The sequence below is a fragment of the Xenopus tropicalis genome, chromosome 6, assembly GCF_000004195.4.
Source record: "Xenopus tropicalis strain Nigerian chromosome 6, UCB_Xtro_10.0, whole genome shotgun sequence".
Taxonomy (NCBI): domain Eukaryota; kingdom Metazoa; phylum Chordata; class Amphibia; order Anura; family Pipidae; genus Xenopus; species Xenopus tropicalis.
In genome coordinates this window covers 153,070,995-153,098,065 of record NC_030682.2, presented here as the reverse complement: position 1 = coordinate 153,098,065, position 27,071 = coordinate 153,070,995, and the positions used below count along the sequence as shown (strand labels likewise).

The 27,071-nt window shown below is 50.5% G+C and overlaps 1 protein-coding gene across 1 annotated transcript; it reads right to left on the bottom strand.

Moving 5' to 3' along the window:
- Window positions 1–1,847: 1,847 nt before the first annotated feature.
- Window positions 1,848–24,520, bottom strand: LOC100497899 (cytochrome P450 2C20). Its single transcript, XM_031904454.1, has 10 exons — window positions 24,441–24,520; window positions 15,768–15,950; window positions 15,258–15,420; window positions 11,310–11,456; window positions 9,157–9,317; window positions 8,732–8,899; window positions 8,207–8,348; window positions 4,533–4,720; window positions 4,069–4,210; window positions 1,848–3,160 (listed from the first exon to the last, which is right to left on the bottom strand). The coding sequence occupies exons 1-10, from the start codon at window positions 24,471–24,473 to the stop codon at window positions 2,967–2,969; spliced, it is 1,521 nt and encodes a 506-aa protein (XP_031760314.1). The 5' UTR covers window positions 24,474–24,520; the 3' UTR covers window positions 1,848–2,966.
- Window positions 24,521–27,071: the final 2,551 nt, after the last annotated feature.

Below are 27,071 nucleotides of genomic sequence, written 5' to 3'. Positions count from 1 at the left end.
CAAACCTTGTTCTACATAGCGGCCTCCCATTGGGTAACTGGGAGAGGGAGGGACCTCAGCGCCCAAACCTTGTTCTACATAGCAGCATCCCATTGGGTAACTGGGAGAGGGAGGGACCTCAGCTCCCAAACCTTGTTCTACATAGCGGCCTCCCATTGGGTAACTGGGAGAGGGAGGGACCGCAGCGCCCAAACCTTGTTCTACATAGCGGCCTCCCATTGGGTAACTGGGAGAGGGAGGGACCTCAGCGCCCAAACCTTGTTCTACATAGCAGCATCCCATTGGGTAACTGGGAGAGGGAGGGACCGCAGCACCCAAACCTTGTTCTACATAGCGGCCTCCCATTGGGTAACTGGGAGAGGGAGGGACCTCAGCGCCCAAACCTTGTTCTACATAGCGGCCTCCCATTGGGTAACTGGGAGAGGGAGGGACCTCAGCGCCCAAACCTTGTTCTACATAGCGGCGTCCCATTGGGTAACTGGGAGAGGGAGGGACCTCAGCACCCAAACCTTGTTCTACATAGCGGCCTCCCATTGGGTAACTGGGAGAGGGAGGGACCTCAGCGCCCAAACCTTGTTCTACATAGCAGCATCCCATTGGGTAACTGGGAGAGGGAGGGACCTCAGCTCCCAAACCTTGTTCTACATAGCGGCCTCCCATTGGGTAACTGGGAGAGGGAGGGACCGCAGCATCCAAACCTTGTTCTACATAGCAGCATCCCATTGGGTAACTGGGAGAGGGAGGGACCTCAGCGCCCAAACCTTGTTCTACATAGCGGCCTCCCATTGGGTAACTGGGAGAGGGAGGGACCTCAGCGCCCAAACCTTGTTCTACATAGCGGCCTCCCATTGGGTAACTGGGAGAGGGAGGGACCTCAGCGCCCAAACCTTGTTCTACATAGCGGCCTCCCATTGGGTAACTGGGAGAGGGAGGGACCTCAGCACCCAAACCTTGTTCTACATAGCGGCCTCCCATTGGGTAACTGGGAGAGGGAGGGACCTCAGCACCCAAACCTTGTTCTACATAGCGGCCTCCCATTGGGTAACTGGGAGAGGGAGGGACCTCAGCTCCCAAACCTTGTTCTACATAGCAGCATCCCATTGGGTAACTGGGAGAGGGAGGGACCTCAGCGCCCAAACCTTGTTCTACATAGCGGCGTCCCATTGGGTAACTGGGAGAGGGAGGGACCTCAGCGCCCAAACCTTGTTCTACATAGCGGCCTCCCATTGGGTAACTGGGAGAGGGAGGGACCTCAGCGCCCAAACCTTGTTCTACATAGCGGCCTCCCATTGGGTAACTGGGAGAGGGAGGGACCTCAGCACCCAAACCTTGTTCTACATAGCGGCCTCCCATTGGGTAACTGGGAGAGGGAGGGACCTCAGCTCCCAAACCTTGTTCTACATAGCAGCATCCCATTGGGTAACTGGGAGAGGGAGGGACCTCAGCACCCAAACCTTGTTCTACATAGCGGCGTCCCATTGGGTAACTGGAGAGGGAGGACCTCAGCGCCCAAACCTTGTTCTACATAGCGGCCTCCCATTGGGTAACTGGGAGAGGGAGGGACCTCAGCGCCCAAACCTTGTTCTACATAGCGGCCTCCCATTGGGTAACTGGGAGAGGGAGGGACCGCAGCGCCCAAACCTTGTTCTACATAGCGGCCTCCCATTGGGTAACTGGGAGAGGGAGGGACCTCAGCGCCCAAACCTTGTTCTACATAGCAGCATCCCATTGGGTAACTGGGAGAGGGAGGGACCTCAGCGCCCAAACCTTGTTCTACATAGCGGCCTCCCATTGGGTAACTAGAGAAATCTGCTGGAACCTTGTTTAGAATTTTGTTGAATTAACCGTTTCATTTCTTAAATGTTTTATTCTTTTATTTTTTGGAAGATATTGTTTGACTGTTTCATAAAAAGATAAAAAAGGAGACAAAACAAATAATTCAAAAACATTGCCTGGTCTGAATTCCCCATAGCAACACACCCTTGGCACACAGCATCTAGCTGGCACGTGGCTACTGATTTACCTGATGGCTACTAAAGCTGGGACATGGCTACTGATTTACCTGATGGCTACTAAAGCTGGGACATGGCTACTGATTTACCTGATGGCTACTAAAGCTGGGGCACGGCTATTGATTTACCTGATGGCTACTAAAGCTGGGACATGGCTACTGATTTACCTGATGGCTACTAAAGCTGGGACATGGCTACTGATTTACCTGATGGCTACTAAAGCTGGGACATGGCTACTGATTTACCTGATGGCTACTAAAGCTGGGACATGGCTACTGATTTACCTGATGGCTACTAAAGCTGGGGCACGGCTATTGATTTACCTGATGGCTACTAAAGCTGGGACATGGCTACTGATTTACCTGATGGCTACTAAAGCTGGGACATGGCTACTGATTTACCTGATGGCTACTAAAGCTGGGACATGGCTACTGATTTACCTGATGGCTACTAAAGCTGGGACATGGCTACTGATTTACCCGATGGCTACTAAAGCTGGGGCATGGCTACTGATGTACCCGATGGCTACTAAACCTGGGACATGGCTACTGATTTACCCGATGGCTACTAAAGCTGGGACATGGCTACTGATTTACCTGATGGCTACTAAAGCTGGGGCACAGCTACTGATTTACCCGATGGCTACTAAACCTGGGACATGGCTACTGATTTACCCTATGGCTACTAAAGCTGGGACATGGCTACTGATTTACCCGATGGCTACTAAAGCTGGGGCATGGCTATTGATTTACCCTATGGCTACTAAAGCTGGGACATGGCTACTGATTTACCCGATGGCTACTAAAGCTGGGGCATGGCTATTGATTTACCCTATGGCTACTAAAGCTGGGGCATGGCTACTGATTTACCCGATGGCTACTAAAGCTGGGACATGGCTATTGATTTACCCGATGGCTACTAAAGCTGGGGCATGGCTACTGACTCACCGCCTGGTCAGGCAGCCTTAGAGGAACGCAGGACAGCTTTGATCTGAGAGGTTAATATAAAGTGGAACTTGGTGGGTATCGGGGGTCTCGGGCTCAGTCGTTGCCCAGTCGTTGGGCAGAAGGTGAATTTCTGGAGGAGAGCGGAGAAGAAGAGGAAAATCTCCATCCGGGCCAAACTCACCCCCAGGCACTCGCGCTTCCCTGCAAAAATCACAGTGTCAGGATCTGCCTTCACTCATATCCTGTGGGGCTGTCTGTAACAGGAAGTGCAGCTCTCTGGTAGCCATGTGACTGCCTCTACTTCCTTTCTGAGGAAAAACAGCAGCCCTGTCTCACTTTATGGCAGGGATCCTAGATATACACTCAGGGCAGAGACTGGCATGGTGGGGGCTATAGGTGGGGCAGGGAAATGTCATTGGATTATAAGGGTGAATTGGTACCGGGGTGGGGGCAATCTGTGCTCAAAGCTTTATTGTAAACTCCAATACCCCTTACAGTTAGTAAAAAATTTACAAATTTATTTCAATACATTAAAAAGCAACAACAACAACCTCTAATAGATATTCATACTTACCCAGCACTTCATCATAGGCTCCAGGGGGGGCACATACACAGAATATATATGGGGGGTATTGGAGTTTATAATTGCGTTTAGTTGTTCTACCCTCCATTCATCACTAGGGGGAGTCTCTTTTATACCCACATTCACTTTACTTCTTGGGATCTTTATCTTTTGTTCAAAGCTTTATTAGCCCCCCCATTTTATAAACAAGTGTTTGTAGTGGGGGCTAAAGTTGTTGTTTATCTGTTGGACATGTAATTACCCCACCCCATGGGCTTTGGACCAAGCCGCACATCACTGCGTAGGAATTGTATCATCAAACAAATAACCTCAGTTTCTGGCATTGGCGCCGAATGAGTCCAAATGGGTAAAACTCAGGTCCTGGGAACGTATTTATCATTCACATTGTTGGCACGGCAACAGATCAACATTTTTGTTTATAATTTACCCCCATAACCTCCAGTCTGTGAGTGTGGCCCAGATTCTGCTGGAGAATATTGGGCCTCCTCTGGTCCTAGTTCTGACCCATCTTGTAGCCAATACTCACCTGCAGAAAATACCATGAAAGCCGGCTTTGCCCGGAACTGCCCCTTCTCATCCAGAAAATGCCCCGGGTTGAACTCATCTGGGGTCTCCCACTGGGTTGGGTCGAACAGCACCGAGGAGAGGTACGGGATGACCCGGGTGCCCTGGCAGAGACCAACACAGCCGGGTCACATGGGGGGGGTCAGTGTTACACTGAGGAACTGTTGGACTGGGATATCGAGCCAGACGGACCTGCCATTTAGTACATTTCTACCTCATGCCAATTAGTGGCCCTGGAGGCCCAGGGGCCCAATGTTTCCATTCTATTGGTAGGAAGGCACCTACAGATTGCGACTGCTGCAGCAGGTAGAACTAAATAGGAAGGGGTCACTTTGCCTGAGAAAGAAGTGCCCTATGCCAGACCCCGTGCCCCCGGGGCCCAATAACCCCCCATAAGCGCTGGGCCCATTCCCGGCTGCTCTGTACCTTATGGAGGGTAAATCCTTGGAACTCGGTGTCTTTACTGAGCGCATGATAGAACCCCGTAGCCGCCAGATCCAGGTGCCTCTGCAGCTCATGAATCACAGCGTTGGTGTAAGGCAAGTGGGGCCGGTCGCTGAGCCCTGGGGGGCGCTGGGACCCCGTCACATCATCGATCTCTTGCTGCACCTTGGCTGGGGGAGAGTCAGACACAAACAGATTAGTGGGGAGCCATGGGATTGGCCTCTAGGGGTCCCCATAGTGTCTCTCTAACCTGGAGGGGGGTCCAGAGCTGCAGTTCAGATGTCCCTGAGGGCCCCACATATGATACATAGATATGTAGAGAAGGTGAGCAAATTTCCTAAACAAGATATTGGGCCTGGAATCCTTGGGTGGTGCTCGGGCAAGGCTAATGCCAATTTGTTTGTTAATCATGTGACTTCCTGCACCCTCGCGTCACAGCCACCTCCATGCACTTGGTCTTGTCCACATGTCTTGTCTGAGCCCCAAATAGAGCTTGGGAAGTCAGAGGAAAAGACTCCTGCACCTCAGATCTACCCCTTCAGTTACTCTTTGCCCATTGTTTTCTGTGCACTGGGAATATACTTCCATGGGACATTAGGAACCGCCTTTTCGTTATGTTACTTCCATAGAAGTATTTGTTGCTGTGTGATGTGATTGGACAAAAATAAAGTATTGGGATGCCGCGTGGTTACTCTTCAGTGGGTGGGCATATGTTTGTTAAGTCATTTTCGTGACATTTGGTGACAGCGGTGGGATCCTTCTGGGCACACATCCAAAGGACCCCAATTTTGACTTTTTGTGAAGACAAAAAGTAGAGGATCAACTACATAGCCTGTACCAGGGAGAGATCATGCACTACCAGGAGTTCCATTTAGAGGGGCAGAATGAGGCAGGGTGGGCTGCATCTAATGCCCCGAGAGCTGCACTATAATGAACTTCTCCTGTTGTTATAGAAGATCATTTGGTATCTGATGTGGAAGAAACAGCTGCTCCCCCATTGGATTCTGCCATTCAAGCAGGGGATGAGCAGGTCAGGGTCACAGATCTTGTTATAGATCAATATAATCAGTGGATCACTGTGTTGGGACCTGGCCTTTCTGCTGAAGATCACCTGAGGGTCTTTGAATTGGCTTCTCAGAAGGTCTTGGAGACCTTTGAAATAATTTGGGAGGATTACAATGTTCCATGGGAAGAGTGGCCAAAAATCTTGGCAAGCAAGTTAACTGGCAAGGCCGGTGATGTTTATAGGGAACGGACTTACCCTCAGTGGACTGACTATGGGGAGGTGAAAAAAAGTTCTTGAGAATAATGTCATTTACCCAGAGACCACCAGGCCTTTAAATCATAGCTAAGGAGCCTACAGATACCCATTGGGTCTTTGCCAACTGGTTACATCGCACCACCTGGCAAGATCGCACCATTAACCAGTGGGATAGAACTAGTGGGGTGAAAACACTTGAGGGACTTCACCAGCTTTGCTTAATGGAGGAATTTCTAGAGGAACGTGCCCCTGTGGGTGTGGGGTCGATCCCCTAGGGGAAGCCACTAGACTGAAAGAAAGAAAAGTTACTGGAAAGTCAGATGCAGTTGTCTTAGGGACAACCAGTTCTGCCCCAAGGCTGGAGACCCCCATCTGCCCTCTGCCTTGCAGTCAGCTAACAGGGTTGCCCCCCTGGGATTGTACCACAGAACTAAAAACTTCTACAAGTGTGGCTCCAGCTCTTGCTTACAGGCCAAATATCCACAGTCACCTAGGGGAGCAGTCTCACAACAACCCCAGCCGGGGGCATTTGTTCATCCTGAAATTGTGGAAGCACTATGTCTGTTTTGGTTGCTCAAAAGCCCTTTGGCTTTGCATATGTAGAGTTTAAGGACCCCCATGATGTAGCTGCTGCAGTTCAAAGACTCTTAGACTCGGGGTTTAATGGGAAGACTCTTAGACTCAAGGTTTAATGGGAAGACTCTTAGACTCAAGGTTTAATGGGAAGACTCTTAGACTCAAGGTTTAATGGGAAGACTCTTAGACTCAAGGTTTAATGGGAAGACTCTTAGACTCAAGGTTTAATGGGAAGACTCTTAGACTCAAGGTTTAATGGGAAGACTCTTAGACTCAAGGTTTAATGGGAAGACTCTTAGACTCAAGGTTTAATGGGTAGACTCTTAGGGGCACATTTACTAAGCCACGAACGGGCCGAATGCGTCCGATTGCGTTTTTTTCGTAATGATCGGTATTTTGCGATTTTTTCGGAAAATTAACGCGACTTTTTCGTTACCAATACGATTTTTGCGAAAAAACGCGAGTTTTTCGTAGCCATTCCGAAAGTTGCGATTTTTTCGTAGTGTTAAAACTTGCGCAAAAAGTTGCGATTTTTTTCGTAGTGTTAAAACTTGCGCAAAACGCTGCGCCTTTTAAGTTTTAACGCTATGAAAAAAGCGCAACTTTTCGCGCAAGTTTTAACGCTACGAAAAAATCGCAACTTTCAGAATGGCTACGAAAAACTCGCGTTTTTTCGCAAAAATCGTATTGGTAACGAAAAAGTCGCGATAATTTCCGAAAAATCGTAAAGGTGCCGAAAAAATCGCAAAAAATACGAAAAAGTCGCAAAATGTTCGTTTTCAAATCGGATTTTTCCAATTCGGACTCGGATTCGACCCATAGTAAATGTGCCCCTTAGACTCAAGGGTTAATGGGAAGACTCTTAGACTCAAGGTTTAATGGGAAGACTCTTAGACTCAAGGTTTAATGGGAAGACTCTTAGACTCAAGGTTTAATGGGAAGACTCTTAGACTCAAGGTTTAATGGGAAGACTCTTAGACTCAAGGTTTAATGGGAAGACTCTTAGACTCAAGGTTTAATGGGAAGACTCTTAGACTCAAGGTTTAATGGGAAGACTCTTAGACTCAAGGTTTAATGGGAAGACTCTTAGACTCAAGGTTTAATGGGAAGACTCTTAGACTCAAGGTTTAATGGGAAGACTCTTAGACTCAAGGTTTAATGGGAAGACCATTAGACGAAGACACAGGAAAGGAATGAATATGAGTCAACTGACCCCCTGCCCCAAGGAACTCCAGACTCCCAGGAATCCGGCAGAAGTTTAACATTTTTCCCAAACTGGTTTGATTGACAGTATGTCTGGGCGTCTCCCTTCTGAGGGGAACCCCATCAACGCACGTCCTCTGGGGGGGGGGGGTCGTGATGGATTTGGCAAAACTACTACTGTGATGTCATTGGACTTTTATAATATTTCTATTCCTATCACTTTGGGCTCTTGTACCCACCCAACAGGGGATCCTACACATTATTTGAGCCCAAACAAATTAAGGAGGACTCTGCCAATGAGGAGGGCAACCTTCACCCTAGGGATTCCCTTTCCCATCCAATGGCATGCATGCTCTGACTGCCTGACCCACAGCCCATATCTCCCCAATTCCATGTGGGTGTTTGCCTGCCCAGCCACTAGGTTTGCTGCCTGCCCCATTTGTGCACTTTTTCTTATTCTGTTGGGCATTTGTTGTCCTTCCTTTGCTAATTTACTCCTCCTCTGACGTCTTCATGTTGCCTTAGGCCCTTTCTTATTTCCTATCTAAACCAATTTCATCTTCCTGGTAATGAAGAATGGATGGAGACCACAAATAAACCCCATTGCCCCCATTACCCTGGATTTCTGGGAACTGGGCAATCCTTGCCAGGCAGTACTTCAGGGTGGAAGTGATGCCGTCAGTGCCTGCACCCAATAGGTTGGTGATGAACATGTGCAGGCTGGTGTCACAGAAAATGGAGTCCTCATTTCCCTCTTCCTGCAGAAACAGAATGGGGTGGGATCCCCTCTCAGTCAGATGTTGATGCATTTAGGGTGCTCACTTTAGAGAAGACCATTGGTCAGTGATACCTTTAAATGAAGGAATTTACTACAAAACACTTTTCTTCAGCTGTATAATAAGAGATACTTGTGTCCTATGTTGTGACTCTTGTACACACCAATAATTGCCCACACCCTTGGCTAAGGCTTCTGGGCCCCGTTTCATGGCACTGTTGATAGGTTTATCCCTGTGCAAGTTGCCTTTGCCTCCAGCAACTTGCCATTGGCCCTCAGTGGTCAGTAGCACAGACTGCAACCCCTCATGGGTTGTAGCACTAAGTGAAGATGGAGGAAGAAGAGGGACTTGTTCTGAGTTCTCACCTCTTTTATCTTCTGGAGAAAGAAGTCAATAAAATCCCTGGGCTTGTTCAGATTCTCCTTGTGGGACTGGATCTGCTCCTTAACAAATGACTGGAGGCACAAGGTGTCTTTGCAGTGCATCTTCCACAAGAACGGAAACTTCAGGATTATTGGAAACACACGGATGATCTGCAAGGGGGTAGAAAATACAGAAATTCTGAGGGGTTGGTGGTTACAATTGTTCTTATCAAGATGTGCTCCCTTAATTCTCCCAAGGAGACCCCACTTGTTCCCCATATCCTGCCTGAGAGGCTTCAGCTGTTGGCCGGTGCTGGTGGTTGTAGTTCTGTGACATATCTGGGGCTGGAGGGTAATACAAATACCCCAAATTCATATAAAGAGGGCAAGAAACTATTGGAGCCTTATTCGTACCCACCCCACTGTACCTGAGAGGTTCTGGAGAGCACGTTATTTATATGGTTCCTTGTGTTTGAAATCAAATCGTGAAGTTTCTTGTCCTTGTAGTCAAAACGTTTCCCAAATAGAACGAAGCTCATCATGTTGAACACTGCGCATCCCAGGAGGCCGATGGGGTTGAAAGGCTTTCCTGGAATACACCAAGGGGGAGCTCATTAGGGGTCTATAAGCCAAGGTTTCACATAGACTGTCTGGGGCACCAAACTGATGGGTCTCTATGGTTTCTATGAGATGTAAATCAGGGCTGAACATCCTCAGTAAGTTCTCACTCCGCCACACCAAGGAGGAGCTCATTATGGGTCTATAAGCCAAGGTTTCACATAGAATGTCTGGGGCACCCAACTGATGGGTCTCTTTGGTTTCTATGAGATGTAAATCAGAGCTGAACACCCTCAGTAAGTTCTCACTCCGCCACACCAAGGAGGAGCTCATAAGGGGTCTATAAGCCAAGGTTTCACATAGAATGTCTGGGGCACCAAACTGATGGGTCTCTATGGTTTCTATGAGATGTAAATCAGGGCTGAACATCCTCAGTAAGTTCACACTCCGTCACCTTTTGGACAACATTTCTTATTCCATTAACATCTAGAGCAACGGTTGGCCAACCTTTTCATTTCAAGGCCACTTTTCTGCTGATTTGTTGCTATGGGTTACTGCTCCTGGCCAAACTTAGTGCCTTTTATTACATATGGGGGTTAGTGCCTTTGTTCCCCCTTATAGAGCTGTCTGTGCAACATTATCCCAAAGGAGCCCATGTTATGATCCCTATACCCTAAATGCCCCCCCTATGCCAATAAAGAGATGAGTTCAGTATTATCAGATATCACCAAGTCCAAAATAGAGTCATTCCTAGTTGGTTCCGGAACTGCCCGAAATAAAAAATTGCCATTTAGCATTTTACTAACCTACTAGCTTTTTCTGACTTGGCCGCCCCATTACTCCAGTCAGTGTCTGGATAATTAAAGTCCCCCATAACAGCAACATGACCCATTTGGGAATAGTGATGAATATTTTTTCACCAGGCACGGATTTGTAGCAAAATTTCACATTTCACCATCGGTGAGAAAACTCGCCCATTGTCTTTCATGTCGTTTGAGTGAGAAAAAGTCATGAATAAAAGTTGCTCGGTAGCCATGAAAAATGCCTATGGGGCAGATTTGTCATCACTAGTTGTGAAGCCCCCCCCATGTGTAACAGTAGCTGGGCCTCATCCTCCTCACTTATATGGGGGGGGGGGTTATAGCAGACACCAATGATCATTTACTGTATAACCTTTAGCCCAGCTGAAATCCCCACCCAGTTACATCTTCCATCCCACCAGGTCTCAGCTATACTGGCCATACACCCACGGCAATTCTCTTCTGGTCACCAAACAAGCAGATCTGCACAATTTGGCCACCCAAACAGTAATTGGACTGATCCAATTAATTGAGACCATAAGGGGGGCCTATAGGGATCCACCAGGAGAAGGACACCATTAACACTTATGTTCTCATCCACATCAGCTCCCAGAGAATTCTGGTTCTCACCCCAATCTAAGAGACCAGAGCTCCCATGGCTGCCAATTGCTAGAAGACAATAGCGCTCGACTACAACTATTAACTAATAGAGACACAAACCCCCAACTCTATCACCACCACTGTCTACCAATAACCCCAAGAGAACAGAGCTCTCGTCCCTCAACTCTTACAAATCTCAGTCTTGTGTTCCACAAGGTTCTCCATCTCTCTCGTTCCTCATTGCTAAATAACCGCACTCTTTAAGGGCTCAGTATAATCTCTTTACAGATGAAGCACTCCCCTATCTCTCCTTCTCTGGGCCCTGGTGATGTTCCCTTTGGCCAGACTGTAGCCAATGCTTCATCCAAGACTCACTATGAGGCTTCTTGTCCCACTGTCATATTTCACTAACCCTAAGGAAGTTGCCCCTGGCAACTTGGCTAATCCCTTGATGGCATTTTGTAAGGGGGTTATAATAAACTGGAGGGCAATAGAAGCTGATAGGGAAGGTTTTGGCCAGACAACAGCTTTGCCCCAGTTACATCAGTAATAACAAGAGGCTGAGGGGGAAAAGGCTGAGCATTATAATAAATGATAACAAATAAAGGTATAGTGGTACCCACCTTCCATTTGGGACATCGCCTCAATAAGCTGCTGGGCCTCCATGAAGCTTCTTTCCTCTACGGGCACCTTCCCCACCCCGATGTTCCTCAGCGTTGTCAGGATAAATCGGCGGAAATGGCGCCAGTGAGTGGTGAAACTCTGAAAATCTGCAGGGAATAAGTCAAGTCTTTGGCCGGGGGCTGCCCAACTATTGGGTGTCTCCACCCAGAGAGGAGCAGAACTCGCCCATCTCAGTTTCATATCCATTGACTGGCTCTGTCCTACTGCTTTTAAAGTACCAATATTGCCAAAATACTAAGAAGAGTTAGATATTTTCACTTTATGGCGTTACTGCTTCTTAAACATAAAATAAAGGTTGATTTGGCCCAATCATCATCTACTTATGGCTCTGCTGCTATTATCAGTACTTTTTGCTTGGACCCCACATCTGCTGATACCACCCTATGCTCCCTCGCTGCACCCTCGCCACTCCCATTTTATTCAAACTCCATATTGCCCTACTGTCCAATCTTGCTCTACTGTCCCATCTTGTCCTACTGTCTCTGTCTTGTCCTACTGTCCCCATCTTGCCCTACTGTCCCATCTTGTCCTACTGTCTCTGTCTTGTCCTACTGTCTCTGTCTTGCCCTACTGTCTCCATCTTGCCCTACTGTCTCATTCTTGTCCTACTGTCCCCATCTTGCCCTACTGTCTCCATCTTGCCCTACTGTCCCCATCTTATCCTACTGTCTCTGTCTTGTTCTACTGTCCCCATCTTGCCCTACTGTCTCCATCTTGCCCTACTGTCCCCATCTTGTCCTACTGTCTCTGTCTTGTCCTACTGTCCCCATCTTGCCCTACTGTCTCTGTCTTGTCCTACTGTCCCCATCTTGCCCTACTGTCCCCATCTTGTCCTACTGTCCCCATCTTGCCCTACTGTCCCCATCTTGTCCTACTGTCTCCATCTTGCCCTACTGTCTCGGTCTTGCCCTACTGTCCCCATCTTGTCCTACTGTCCCCATCTTGCCCTACTGTCCCCATCTTGTCCAACTGTCTCTGTCTTGTCCTACTGTCCCCATCTTGCCCTACTGTCCCCATCTTGTCCTACTGTCCCCATCTTGTCCAACTGTCTCTGTCTTGTCCTACTGTCCCCATCTTGCCCTACTGTCCCCATCTTGTCCTACTGTCCCCATCTTGCCCTACTGTCCCCATCTTGTCCTACTGTACCCATCTTGTCCTACTGTCTCTGTGTTGTCCTACTGTCCCCGTCTTGCCCTACTGTCCCCATCTTGTCCTACTGTCCCCATCTTGCCCTACTGTCCCCATGTTGTCCTACTGTCTCCATCTTGTCCTACTGTCCCCATCTTGCCCTACTGTCCCCATCTTGTCCGACTGTCTCTGTCTTGTCCTACTGTCCCCGTCTTGCCCTACTGTCTCCATCTTGTCCTACTGTCTCTGTCTTGTCCTACTGTCCCCATCTTGCCCTACTGTCCCCATCTTGTCCTACTGTCTCCATCTTGTCCTACTGTCCCCATCTTGCCCTACTGTCCCCATCTTGCCCTACTGTCTCCATCTTGCCCTACTGTCCCCATCTTGTCCTACTGTCTCTGTCTTGTCCTACTGTCCCCATCTTGTCCTACTGTCTCTGTCTTGTCCTACTGTCTCCATGTTGCCCTACTGTCCCCATCTTGTCCTACTGTCCCCATCTTGTCCTACTGTCTCTGACTTGTCCTACTGTCTCCATCTTGTCCTACTGTCTCCATCTTGCCCTACTGTCTCCATCTTGTCCTACTGTCTCCATCCTGTCCTACTGTCTCCATCTTTCCCTACTGTCTCCATCTTGCCCTACTGTCTCCATCTTGTCCTACTGTCTCCATCCTGTCCTACTGTCTCCATCTTGTCCTACTGTCTCCATCTTGCCCTACTGTCTCCATCTTGTCCTACTGTCTCCATCCTGTCCTACTGTCTCCATCTTTCCCTACTGTCTCCATCTTTCCCTACTGTCTCCATCTTGTCCTACTGTCTCCATTCTGTCCTACTGTCTCCATCTTGTCCTACTGTCTCCATCTTGCCCTACTGTCTCCATCTTGTCCTACTGTCTCCATCCTGTCCTACTGTCTCCATCTTTCCCTACTGTCTCCATCTTGCCCTACTGTCTCCATCTTGCCCTACTGTCTCCATCTTGTCCTACTGTCTCCATCTTGCCCTACTGTCTCCATCTTGCCCTACTGTCTCCATCTTGTCCTACTGTCTCCATCCTGTCCTACTGTCTCCATCTTTCCCTACTGTCTCCATCTTGCCCTACTGTCTCCATCTTGTCCTACTGTCTCCATCCTGTCCTACTGTCTCCATCTTTCCCTACTGTCTCCATCTTGCCCTACTGTCTCCATCCTGTCCTACTGTCTCCATCTTTCCCTACTGTCCCCATCTTGTCCTACTGTATCCATCTTGCCCTACTGTCTCCATTTTTCCCTACTTTTTCCATCTTATCGTACTGTCTCCATCTTGCCCTACCATCTCCATCTTATCCCACTGTTTCCATGTTGCCCTAATGTCTCCATCTTGCCCTACTGTCTCAATCTTGCCCTACTGTCTCCATTTTGCCCTACTGTCCCCATCTTGCCCTACTGTCTCCATCTTGCCCTACTGTCCCCATCTTGCCCTACTGTCCCCATCTTGCCCTACTGTCCCCATCTTGCCCTACTGTCTCCATCTTGCCCTACTGTCCCCATCTTGCCCTACTGTCCCCATCTTGCCCTACTGTCCCCATCTTGCCCTACTGTCTCCATCTTATCCCACTGTTTCCATGTTGCCCTACTGTCTCCATCTTGCCCTACTGTGTCAATCTTGCCCTACTGTCTCCATTTTGCCCTACTGTCCCCATCTTGCCCTACTGTCTCCATCTTGCCCTACTGTCCCCATCTTGCCCTACTGTCCCCATCTTGCCCTACTGTCTCAATCTTGCCCTACTGGCTCCATCTTGCTCTACTGTCTCCATCTTGCCCTACTTTCTCCATCTTGCCTTACTGTCCCCATCTTGCCCTACTGTCCCCATCTTGCCCTACTGTCTCCATCTTGCCCTACTGTCTCCATCTTGCCCTACTGTCCCCATCTTGCCCTACTGTCTCCATCTTGCCCTATTGTCCCCATCTCTCCCCACTGTCTCCATCTTGCCCTACTGTCCCCATCTTGCCCTACTGTCTCCATCTTGCCCTACTGTCCCCATCTTGCCCTACTGTCTCATTCTTGTCCTACTTTCCCCATCTTGCCCTACTGTCTCCATCTTTCCCTACTGTCCCCATCTTGTCCTACTGTCTCCATCTTGCCCTACTGTCCCCATCTCTCCCTACTGTCTCCATCTTGCCCTACTGTCCCCATCTTACCCTACTGTCTCCATCTTGCCCTACTGTCCCCATCTTACCCTACTGCCTCAATCTTGTCCTACTTTCCCCATCTTGCCCTACTGTCTCCATCTTGCCCTACTTTCCCCATCTTGCCCTACTTTCTCCATCTTGCCCTACTGTCCCCATCTTGCCCTACTGTCCCCATCTTGCCCTACTGTCTCCATCTTGCTCTACTGTCCCCATCTTGCCCTACTGTCTCCATCTTGCCCTACTGTCTCCATCTTGCCCTACTGTCTTCATCTTGTCCTACTGTCTCCATCTTGCCCTACTGTCTTCATCTTGTCCTACTGTCTCCATCTTGTCCTACTGTCTCCATCTTGCCCTACTGTCTCCATCTTGCTCTACTGTCCCCATCTTGCCCTACTGTCTCCATCTCTCCCTACTGTCTCCATCTTGCCCTACTGTCTCCATCTTGTCCTACTGTCTCCATCTTGCCCTACTGTCTTCATCTTGTCCTACTGTCTTCATCTTGTCCTACTGTCTCCATCTTGCCCTAATGTCTCCATCTTGCCCTACTGTCTTCATCTTGTCCTCCTATCTTCATCTTGTCCTACTGTAACTTACTGTATCCCTTTGTGAGCTCATCGCCCAATGGGAGAGTGGGGCGTTGGCTGAACTCCTCCGCATGGTTGATCAGAGCCTCTTTTACCATTTTGTACCCACAGAGAATCACAATGGGGTCCCCCAGTTGCCAGATGGTAAACACATTGCCATATTTCTCTTGAAGCTGAAAGCACAATGGGGCAAGATGGTGATCATACAGATGTGCCCCTGGTTCCCCTTTCCTATCAGTCCCCCCGCTTTCCTCCTTCTACAGCCAGATCTCCCCATGGGAGCCTGATGGGTGCCTGGGCACGTTTCTTCTATTTCTGTTTCTAGAAGGGAATCCCGGTTCTGGAACAAAATACTACATTCAGCCAAGAAGAACATGTGCCGCTAAATACCCTGCTCAGTACGTTCTACCCCATAGAGGGCAGCACTGAGACCACTAGAGACTATTTGTATATGGTGGGGCAAATTTATGAGCCCCATGTACCCTTGCCCCTACTTTATTTACATTGACACATACTGTACCTTAGGGAAGTGCTTGCAGATAATATTAAACGTTACATAACGGGGGGTGCCCAGCAGTGGAATTGGGGTTGGTCCTGGGGGTAGGACGGAGGATCTTTTCTGTTGTTTCCACAAAGCAGAGAGGAAGAGGAGGGTGAGCAGGAAGATAAGGAACAAGGTCAGGCCGGAGAGGACGTCCATGGTCTGTAAGAGACAAAGCTCACTTACTAGGGTGCCCTGAATGCCACCGATATCTGGGAGACACAGCGAGGGGATTTAGTAGGTTCTTTCCCTTTAGTTAAGTACTGTCTGTATGGAGCTAATGTGGTACCGGGGTACAGAATGTGAATACGCCCCATTTATACCTGCCCAGTGGCCATAGAGCTCGGTGAGCAGGACCTTCCTCAGGTGGCACCTCCCGTGGGTGGCAAAAGTCACTGCATGTTCCCTTTTGAGGTGAAATTTTGGCTTTTATTGGACACAGGATTGGAAACAGGACCAGAACCAGATCTAAATCTTCCCCATCAGCAGACTTGCCCTGATCCCCTTCTTACCCCTTTCTCCATGTCTTTTCCATCAATATGTTCTTTATTACACAATCCCAGCCTGAATGGGACCCAATGAGAATAGGAGCTCTGTCTGTTGCTAAACTCAATTCCTTCCATGCCCTTGGGTGGGTTCCATTGGGCCAAGGGGTTCTTCGCTTTCCTGTACCTCTTTCTGCCCAACTCAGCCCTTAGAGGCCTATTAGTTCCATTTTTATGGTATGTACCAGTAAGTACTTGGGATTTGGCTTTAATTGTTTAATTGCTGGTAGGAAAGTGAAACTTTTGTCATATATTGTGCCTCCCCTAGCCACGCCCAGCTACATTGTGATACATTGTGCCTCCCCTAGCCACGCCCAGCTACATTGTCATACATTGTGCCCCCCCCAGCCACACCCAGCTACATTGTGATACATTGTGCCTCCCCTAGCCACGCCCAGCTACATTGTGATACATTGTGCCTTCCCTAGCCACGCCCAGCTACATTGTGATACATTGTGCCTCCCCTAGCCACGCCCAGCTACATTGTCATACATTGTGCCTCCCCTAGCCACGCCCAGCTACATTGTGATACATTGTGCCTCCCCTAGCCACGCCCAGCTACATTGTGATACATTGTGCCTCCCCTAGCCACGCCCAGCTACATTGTGATACATTGTGCCTCCCCTAGCCACGCCCAGCTACATTGTGATACATTGTGCCTCCCCTAGCCACGCCCAGCTACATTGTGATATATTGTGCCATCCCTAGCCACGCCCAGCTACATTGTGATATATTGTGCCATCCCTAGCCACGCCCAGCTACATTGTGATACATTGTGCCATCCCTAGCCACGTAAACAACCGCAAAAAATCCTCTGCACTCACCCATTATCAATATGTAGAAATTGGACACTAGGGCATTTAACTACTAAGAAATGCCTTCCCTCCCCACCTCAAAAAGAGGGATTGTTTGTCCGTACATTGCAATATACTTCAAGCTGGCCAACTACGTCAAAGTCATCCCTTCTGGCCATCCTACCCTAACTGACCTAAATAAGTAATTTAAGATTAGTACTGAGCAAAGGGACTAAGTTTTACCTGCAACATGCTTGCGTATAAGGTTAAAACTCCCTTATGGTTGCCCTTTTATTAGCTCCATTGGGATCACCTGACTGTAGCTGGGAATAGTGGGGGCAACAACCTCCCCTAGCCACGCCCAGCTACATTGTGATACATTGTGCCTCCCCATGCCACGCCCAGCTACATTGTGATACATTGTGCCTCCCCATGCCACGCCCAGCTACATTGTGATACATTGTGCCTCCCCTAGCCACGCCCAGCTACATTGTCATACATTGTGTCTCCCCTAGCCACGCCCAGCTACATTGTGATACATTGTGCCTCCCCTAGCCACGCCCAGCTACATTGTGATACATTGTGCCTCCCCTAGCCACGCCCAGCTACATTGTGATACATTGTGCCTCCCCTAGCCACGCCCAGCTACATTGTGATACATTGTGCCTCCCCTAGCCACGCCCAGCTACATTGTAATACATTGTGCCTCCCCTAGCCACGCCCAGCTACATTGTGATACATTGTGCCTCCCCTAGCCACGCCCAGCTACATTGTGATACATTGTGCCTCCCCTAGCCACGCCCAGCTACATTGTGATACATTGTGCCTCCCCTAGCCACGCCCAGCTACATTGTGATACATTGTGCCTCCCCTAGCCACGCCCAGCTACATTGTCATACATTGTTCCTCCCCTAGCCACGCCCAGCTACATTGTCATACATTGTGCATCCCCTAGCCACGCCCAGCTACATTGTGATACATTGTGCCTCCCCTAGCCACGCCCAGCTACATTGTGATACATTGTGCCTCCCCTAGCCACGCCCAGATACATTGTGATACATTGTGCCTCCCCTAGCCACACCCAGCTACATTGTCATACATTGTGCCTCCCCTAGCCACGCCCAGCTACATTGTCATACATTGTGCCTCCCCTAGCCACGCCCAGCTACATTGTGATACATTGTGCCTCCCCTAGCCACACCCAGCTACATTGTCATACATTGTTCCTCCCCTAGCCACGCCCAGCTACATTGTGATACATTGTGTCTCCCCTAGCCACGCCCAGCTACATTGTGATACATTGTGTCTCCCCTAGCCACACCCAGCTACATTGTGATACATTGTGCCTCCCCTAGCCACGCCCAGCTACATTGTCATACATTGTGTCTCCCCTAGCCACGCCCAGCTACATTGTGATACATTGTGCCTCCCCTAGCCACGCCCAGCTACATTGTCATACATTGTGTCTCCCCTAGCCACGCCCAGCTACATTGTCATACATTGTGCCTCCCCTAGCCACGCCCAGCTACATTGTCATACATTGTGTCTCCCCTAGCCACGCCCAGCTACATTGTGATACATTGTGCCTCCCCTAGCCACGCCCAGATACATTGTGATACATTGTTCCTCCCCTAGCCACGCCCAGCTACATTGTCATACATTGTGTCTCCCCTAGCCACGCCCAGCTACATTGTGATACATTGTGCCTTCCCTAGCCACGCCCAGCTACATTGTGATACATTGTTCCTCCCCTAGCCACGCCCAGCTACATTGTGATACATTGTGCCTCCCCTAGCCACGCCCAGCTACATTGTGATACATTGTGTCTCCCCTAGCCACGCCCAGCTACATTGTGATACATTGTGCCTTCCCTAGCCACGCCCAGCTACATTGTGATACATTGTTCCTCCCCTAGCCACGCCCAGCTACATTGTGATACATTGTTCCTCCCCTAGCCACGCCCAGCTACATTGTGATACATTGTGCCTCCCCTAGCCACGCCCAGCTACATTGTGATACATTGTGTCTCCCCTAGCCACGCCCAGCTACATTGTCATACATTGTGTCTCCCCTAGCCACGCCCAGCTACATTGTCATACATTGTGCCTTCCCTAGCCACGCCCAGCTACATTGTCATACATTGTGCCTCCCCTAGCCACGCCCAGCTACATTGTCATACATTGTGCCTCCCCTAGCCACGCCCAGCTACATTGTCATACATTGTGCCTCCCCTAGCCACGCCCAGCTACATTGTCATACATTGTTCCTTCCCTAGCCACGCCCAGCTACATTGTGATACATTGTGCCTCCCCTAGCCACGCCCAGCTACATTGTCATACATTGTGCCTCCCCTAGCCACGCCCAGCTACATTGTCATACATTGTTCCTTCCCTAGCCACGCCCAGCTACATTGTGATACATTGTGCCTCCCCTAGCCACGCCCAGCTACATTGTCATACATTGTTCCTTCCCTAGCCACGCCCAGCTACATTGTGATACATTGTGTCTCCCCTAGCCACGCCCAGCTACATTGTGATACATTGTGCCTCCCCTAGCCACGCCCAGCTACATTGTCATACATTGTGCCTCCCCTAGCCACGCCCAGCTACATTGTGATACATTGTGTCTCCCCTAGCCACGCCCAGCTACATTGTGATACATTGTGTCTCCCCTAGCCACGCCCAGCTACATTGTGATACATTGTGTCTCCCCTAGCCACGCCCAGCTACATTGTCATACATTGTGTCTCCCCTAGCCACGCCCAGCTACATTGTGATACATTGTGCCTCCCCTAGCCACGCCCAGCTACATTGTGATACATTGTGCCTTCCCTAGCCACGCCCAGCTACATTGTGATACATTGTGCCTCCCCTAGCCACGCCCAGCTACATTGTGATACATTGTGCCTCCCCTAGCCACGCCCAGCTACATTGTGATACATTGTGTCTCCCCTAGCCACGCCCAGCTACATTGTCATACATTGTTCCTTCCCTAGCCACGCCCAGCTACATTGTGATACATTGTGCCTCCCCTAGCCACGCCCAGCTACATTGTCGTACATTGTGTCTCCCCTAGCCACGCCCAGCTACATTGTGATACATTGTGTCTCCCCTAGCCACGCCCAGCTACATTGTCATACATTGTGTCTCCCCTAGCCACGCCCAGCTACATTGTGATACATTGTGCCTCCCCTAGCCACGCCCAGATACATTGTGATACATTGTTCCTCCCCTAGCCACGCCCAGCTACATTGTGATACATTGTGTCTCCCCTAGCCACGCCCAGCTACATTGTGATACATTGTGCCTTCCCTAGCCACGCCCAGCTACATTGTGATACATTGTTCCTCCCCTAGCCACGCCCAGCTACATTGTGATACATTGTGCCTCCCCTAGCCACGCCCAGCTACATTATCATACATTGTGCCTCCCCTAGCCACGCCCAGCTACATTGTGATACATTGTGCCTCCCCTAGCCACGCCCAGCTACATTGTGATACATTGTGCCTCCCCTAGCCACGCCCAGATACATTGTGATACATTGTTCCTTCCCTAGCCACGCCCAGCTACATTGTCATACATTGTTCCTTCCCTAGCCACGCCCAGCTACATTGTGATACATTGTGCCTCCCCTAGCCACGCCCAGCTACATTGTCGTACATTGTGCCTCCCCTAGCCACGCCCAGCTACATTGTGATACATTGTGTCTCCCCTAGCCACGCCCAGCTACATTGTCATACATTGTGTCTCCCCTAGCCACGCCCAGCTACATTGTGATACATTGTGCCTCCCCTAGCCACGCCCAGATACATTGTGATACATTGTTCCTCCCCTAGCCACGCCCAGCTACATTGTGATACATTGTGTCTCCCCTAGCCACGCCCAGCTACATTGTGATACATTGTGCCTTCCCTAGCCACGCCCAGCTACATTGTGATACATTGTTCCTCCCCTAGCCACGCCCAGCTACATTGTGATACATTGTGCCTCCCCTAGCCACGCCCAGCTACATTATCATACATTGTGCCTCCCCTAGCCACGCCCAGCTACATTGTGATACATTGTGCCTCCCCTAGCCACGCCCAGCTACATTGTGATACATTGTGCCTCCCCTAGCCACGCCCAGATACATTGTGATACATTGTGTCTCCCCTAGCCACGCCCAGCTACATTGTGATACATTGTTCCTCCCCTAGCCACGCCCAGCTACATTGTCATACATTGTGTCTCCCCTAGCCACGCCCAGCTACATTGTCATACATTGTGCCTTCCCTAGCCACGCCCAGCTACATTGTCATACATTGTGCCTCCCCTAGCCACGCCCAGCTACATTGTCATACATTGTGCCTCCCCTAGCCACGCCCAGCTACATTGTGATACATTGTGTCTCCCCTAGCCACGCCCAGCTACATTGTGATACATTGTGTCTCCCCTAGCCACGCCCAGCTACATTGTCATACATTGTTCCTTCCCTAGCCACGCCCAGCTACATTGTCATACATTGTGCCTCCCCTAGCCACGCCCAGCTACATTGTCATACATTGTGTCTCCCCTAGCCACGCCCAGCTACATTGTCATACATTGTGCCTCCCCTAGCCACGCCCAGCTACATTGTCATACATTGTGCCTCCACCAGCCACGCCCAGCTACATTGTCATACATTGTGCCTCCCCTAGCCACGCCCAGCTACATTGTCATACATTGTGCCTCCCCTAGCCACGCCCAGCTACATTGTCATACATTGTGCCTCCACCCAACTATCAAAGGGGAGGGGCTTAGCAGGCAAAGCAGCATAGTCATGCCATATGTAACTGGAACATCAGCAACACCCTGAGACAGAGGTTGGGGCGCCCCATAGACCCTACACCAAGGCACATGGGGAGTAATGGGGTCTGTGGTGCCCAGTGTAGTGGGGGGGCACTCAGGTCTATATATTGGGGAGACCAAACAGCCGCTCAGAATGGCCCAACATAGGGGGTGACCCCGCAGCAGTCTCTATATCTCAAGGGAAAGGGGCACCCATTTGAGTACAGTAATGTCCGTCCCTGAACAGAGGAGGGGGCAACACTGACTGTCAGCTACTCACAGTGCCACTTTGCCCCCTTACCCCAGCGGCTCCACACAACTCCAACTCCCAGTCATGTACATAGAAAGATTAACCCCTGCCTCGCTGACAATCCCATTACCATTGTGACTGGGTCTCAGACTCAAAGCTCAGATGTTTTAGTCTTAATTCTACTGAATACTCACACAGTTATATACTTACACACTTACCCCTATATCCCCATTCCCTTACCCCTATATCCCCTTTCCCTTACCCCTATATCCCCTTTCCCTTACCCCTATATCCCTATTCCCTTACCCCTATACCCCCATTCCCTTACCCCTATACCCCCATTCCCTTACCCCTATATCCCCTTTCCCTTACCCCTATATCCCCATTCCCTTACCCCTATATCCCCATTCCCTTACCCCTATATCCCCATTCCCTTACCCCTATACCCCCTTTCCCTTACCCCTATATCCCCATTCCCTTACCCCTATATCCCCATTCCCTTACCCCTATACCCCCATTCCCATACCCTTTTATCCCCATTCCCTTACCCCTATATCCCCATACCCTTATACCCCCATTCCCTTACCCCTATATCCCCATTCCCTTACCCCTATATCCCCATTCCCTTACCCCTATACCCCCATTCCCTTACCCCTATATCCCCATTCCCTTACCCCTATATCCCCATTCCCTTAACCCTATAGCCCCATTCCCTTACCCCTATACCCCCATTCCCTTACCCCTATATCCCCATTCCCTTACCCCTATACCCCCATTCCCTTTCCCCTATATCCCCATTCCCTTACCCCTATATCCCCATTCCCTTACCCCTATATCCCCATTCCCTTACCCCTATACACCCATTCCCTTTCCCCTATATCCCCATTCCCATACCCTTATATCCCCATTCCCTTACCCCTATATTCCCATACCCCTATACCCCCATTCCCTTACCCCTATATCCCCATTCCCTTACCCCTATATCCCCATTCCCTTACCCCTATATCCCCATTCCCTTACTCCTATACCCCCATTCCCTTACCCCTATATCCCCCATTCCCTTACCCCTACATCCCCATTCCCTTACCCCTATATCCCCATTCCCTTACCCCTATATCCCCATTCCCTTACTCCTATACCCCCATTCCCTTACCCTATATCCCCCATTCCCTTACCCCTATATCCCCATTCCCTTACCCCTATATCCCCCATTCCCTTACCCCTATATCCCCATTCCCTTACCCCTATATCCCCATTCCCTTACCCCTATATCCCCATTCCCTTACCCCTATATCCCCATTCCCTTACCCCTATATCCCCCATTCCCTTACCCCTATATCCCATTCCCTTACCCCTATATCCCCCATTCCCTTACCCCTACATCCCATTCCCTTACCCCTATACCCCCATTCCCTTACCCCTATATCCCATTCCCTTACCCCTATATCCCCATTCCCTTACCCCTATACCCCCATTCCCTTACCCCTATATCCCCCATTCCCTTACCCCTACATCCCCATTCCCTTACCCCTATATCCCCATTCCCTTACCCCTATACCCCCATTCCCTTACCCCTATACCCCCATTCCCTTACCCCTATATCCCTATTCCCTTACCCCTATACCCCCATTCACTTACCCCTATACCCCCATTCCCTTACCCCTATATCCCTATTCCCTTACCCCTATACCCCCATTCACTTACCCCTATACCCCCATTCCCTTACCCCTATATCCCCATTCCCTTACCCCTATATCCCCATTCCCTTACCCCTATATCCCCATTCCCTTACCCCTATATCCCCCATTCCCTTACCCCTATATCCCCATTCCCTTACCCCTATATCCCCCATTCCCTTACCCCTACATCCCCATTCCCTTACCCCTATACCCCCATTCCCTTACCCCTATATCCCCATTCCCTTACCCCTATATCCCCATTCCCTTACCCCTATACCCCCATTCCCTTACCCCTATATCCCCCATTCCCTTACCCCTACATCCCCATTCCCTTACCCCTATATCCCCATTCCCTTACCCCTATGCCCCCATTCCCTTACCCCTATACCCCCATTCCCTTACCCCTATATCCCTATTCCCTTACCCCTATACCCCCATTCACTTACCCCTATACCCCCATTCCCTTACCCCTATATCCCTATTCCCTTACCCCTATACCCCCATTCACTTACCCCTATACCCCCATTCCCTTACCCCTATACCCCCATTCCCTTACCTCCCACACCCCCAGACACTTACCATAAGGAGTTCAGTTGCACAAATGAGAAGCATTGGGGGGGCTGCAGATTATCCAGGTTGCTGAGAGCAGGGGGCGGAGGGGGCAGATAGTTATATGTAACTGAGTTGTGCAACAGGTTAGTGCCAGGCTGGGTTAGTGCCAGGCTGTATCCATGCCCACAGCACTGCTGGCTTTAGGTGCCTGGAACTGACTGAGCTAGGAGAGTGGGACAGAGAACAAAGCGCAGATAAAGCAGAATTAAAGGGACAATATCCCCTTAAAGGAAAAGAAACCAAAATTATAAGCAGCTTTGCAACATACATTTATTACAAGTTTGTAATGGTTTTTGAGTTATTTGTATATATAATTGCTATTAGAAGCAGTGTCTGCCTGTCCATTTCTATTCCTCTGCCCTGGGGGCTCAGACTGTTGAAACAGTGTAACACAGGGCAGCAGCCTGACAGACCTGACTCGCTGGGGGAGACTGACCCCTGAAACACTGTAACACAAGGCAACAGCCTGACAGACCTGACTCGCTGGGGGAGACTGACCCCTGAAACAGTGTAACACAAGGCAGCAGCCTGACAGACCTGACTCGCTGGGGGAGACTGACCCCTGAAACAGTGTAACACAAGGCAGCAGCCTGACAGACCTGACTCGCTGGGGGAGACTGACCCCTGAAACACTGTAACACAAGGAGCAGCCTGACAGACCTGACTCGCTGGGGGAGACTGACCCCTGAAACAGTGTAACACAAGGCAGCAGCCTGACAGACCTGACTCGCTGGGGGAGACTGACCCCTGAAACAGTGTAACACAAGGCAGCAGCCTGACAGACCTGACTCGCTGGGGGAGACTGACCCCTGAAACACTGTAACACAAGGCAGCAGCCTGACAGACCTGACTCGCTGGGGGAGACCGACCCCTGAAACAGTGTAACACAAGGCAGCAGCCTGACAGGCCTGACTCACTGGGGGAGACTGACCCCTGAAACACTGTAACACAGGGCAGCAGCCTGACAGACCTGACTCGCTGGGGGAGACCGACCCCTGAAACACTGTAACACAAGGCAGCAGCCTGACAGACCTGACTCGCTGGGGGAGACTGACCCCTGAAACACTGTAACACAAGGCAGCAGCCTGACAGACCTGACTCGCTGGGGGAGACAGACCCCTGAAACACTGTAACACAGGGCAGCAGCCTGACAGACCTGACTCGCTGGGGGAGACTGACCCCTGAAACACTGTAACACAAGGCAGCAGCCTGACAGACCTGACTCGCTGGGGAGACCGACCCCTGAAACAGTGTAACACAAGGCAGCAGCCTGACAGACCTGACTCGCTGGGGGAGACTGACCCCTGAAACACTGTAACACAAGGCAGCAGCCTGACAGACCTGACTCGCTGGGGGAGACTGACCCCTGAAACACTGTAACACAGGGCAGCAGCCTGACAGACCTGACTCGCTGGGGGAGACTGACCCCTGAAACACTGTAACACAAGGCAGCAGCCTGACAGACCTGACTCGCTGGGGGAGACTGACCCCTGAAACAGTGTAACACAAGGCAGCAGCCTGACAGACCTGACTCGCTGGGGGAGACTGACCCCTGAAACAGTGTAACACAAGGCAGCAGCCTGACAGACCTGACTCGCTGGGGGAGACTGACCCCTGAAACACTGTAACACAAGGCAGCAGCCTGACAGACCTGACTCGCTGGGGGAGACTGACCCCTGAAACAGTGTAACACAAGGCAGCAGCCTGACAGACCTGACTCGCTGGGGGAGACTGACCCCTGAAACACTGTAACACAAGGCAGCAGCCTGACAGACCTGACTCGCTGGGGGAGACTGACCCCTGAAACACTGTAACACAAGGCAGCAGCCTGACAGACCTGACTCGCTGGGGGAGACTGACCCCTGAAACAGTGTAACACAAGGCAGCAGCCTGACAGACCTGACTCGCTGGGGGAGACTGACCCCTGAAACACTGTAACACAGGGCAGCAGCCTGACAGACCTGACTCACTGGGGGAGACTGACCCCTGAAACAGTGTAACACAAGGCAGCAGCCTGACAGACCTGACTCGCTGGGGGAGACTGACCCCTGAAACACTGTAACACAAGGCAGCAGCCTGACAGACCTGACTCGCTGGGGGAGACTGACCCCTGAAACACTGTAACACAGGGCAGCAGCCTGACAGACCTGACTCGCTGGGGGAGACTGACCCCTGAAACACTGTAACACAAGGCAGCAGCCTGACAGACCTGACTCGCTGGGGGAGACTGACCCCTGAAACAGTGTAACACAAGGCAACAGCCTGACAGACCTGACTCGCTGGGGGAGACTGACCCCTGAAACAGTGTAACACAAGGCAGCAGCCTGACAGACCTGACTCGCTGGGGGAGACTGACCCCTGAAACAGTGTAACACAAGGCAGCAGCCTGACAGACCTGACTCGCTGGGGGAGACTGACCCCTGAAACAGTGTAACACAAGGCAGCAGCCTGACAGACCTGACTCGCTGGGGGAGACTGACCCCTGAAACAGTGTAACACAAGGCAGCAGCCTGACAGACCTGACTCGCTGGGGAAGACTGACCCCTGAAACACTGTAACACAAGGCAGCAGCCTGACAGACCTGACTCGCTGGGGGAG

Coding starts and splice junctions, on each gene's coding strand:
- LOC100497899 (XM_031904454.1), bottom strand. CDS start 24,473: ATGCTTCTCATTTGTGCAACTGAACTCCTTATG. Junction 8,900..9,156: donor TGCTCTCCAGAACCTCTCAG/GTACAGTGGGGT, acceptor ACCCCCTTGCAG/ATCATCCGTGTGTTTCCAAT. Junction 8,349..8,731: donor TTCTCCAGAAGATAAAAGAG/GTGAGAACTCAG, acceptor CTGTTTCTGCAG/GAAGAGGGAAATGAGGACTC.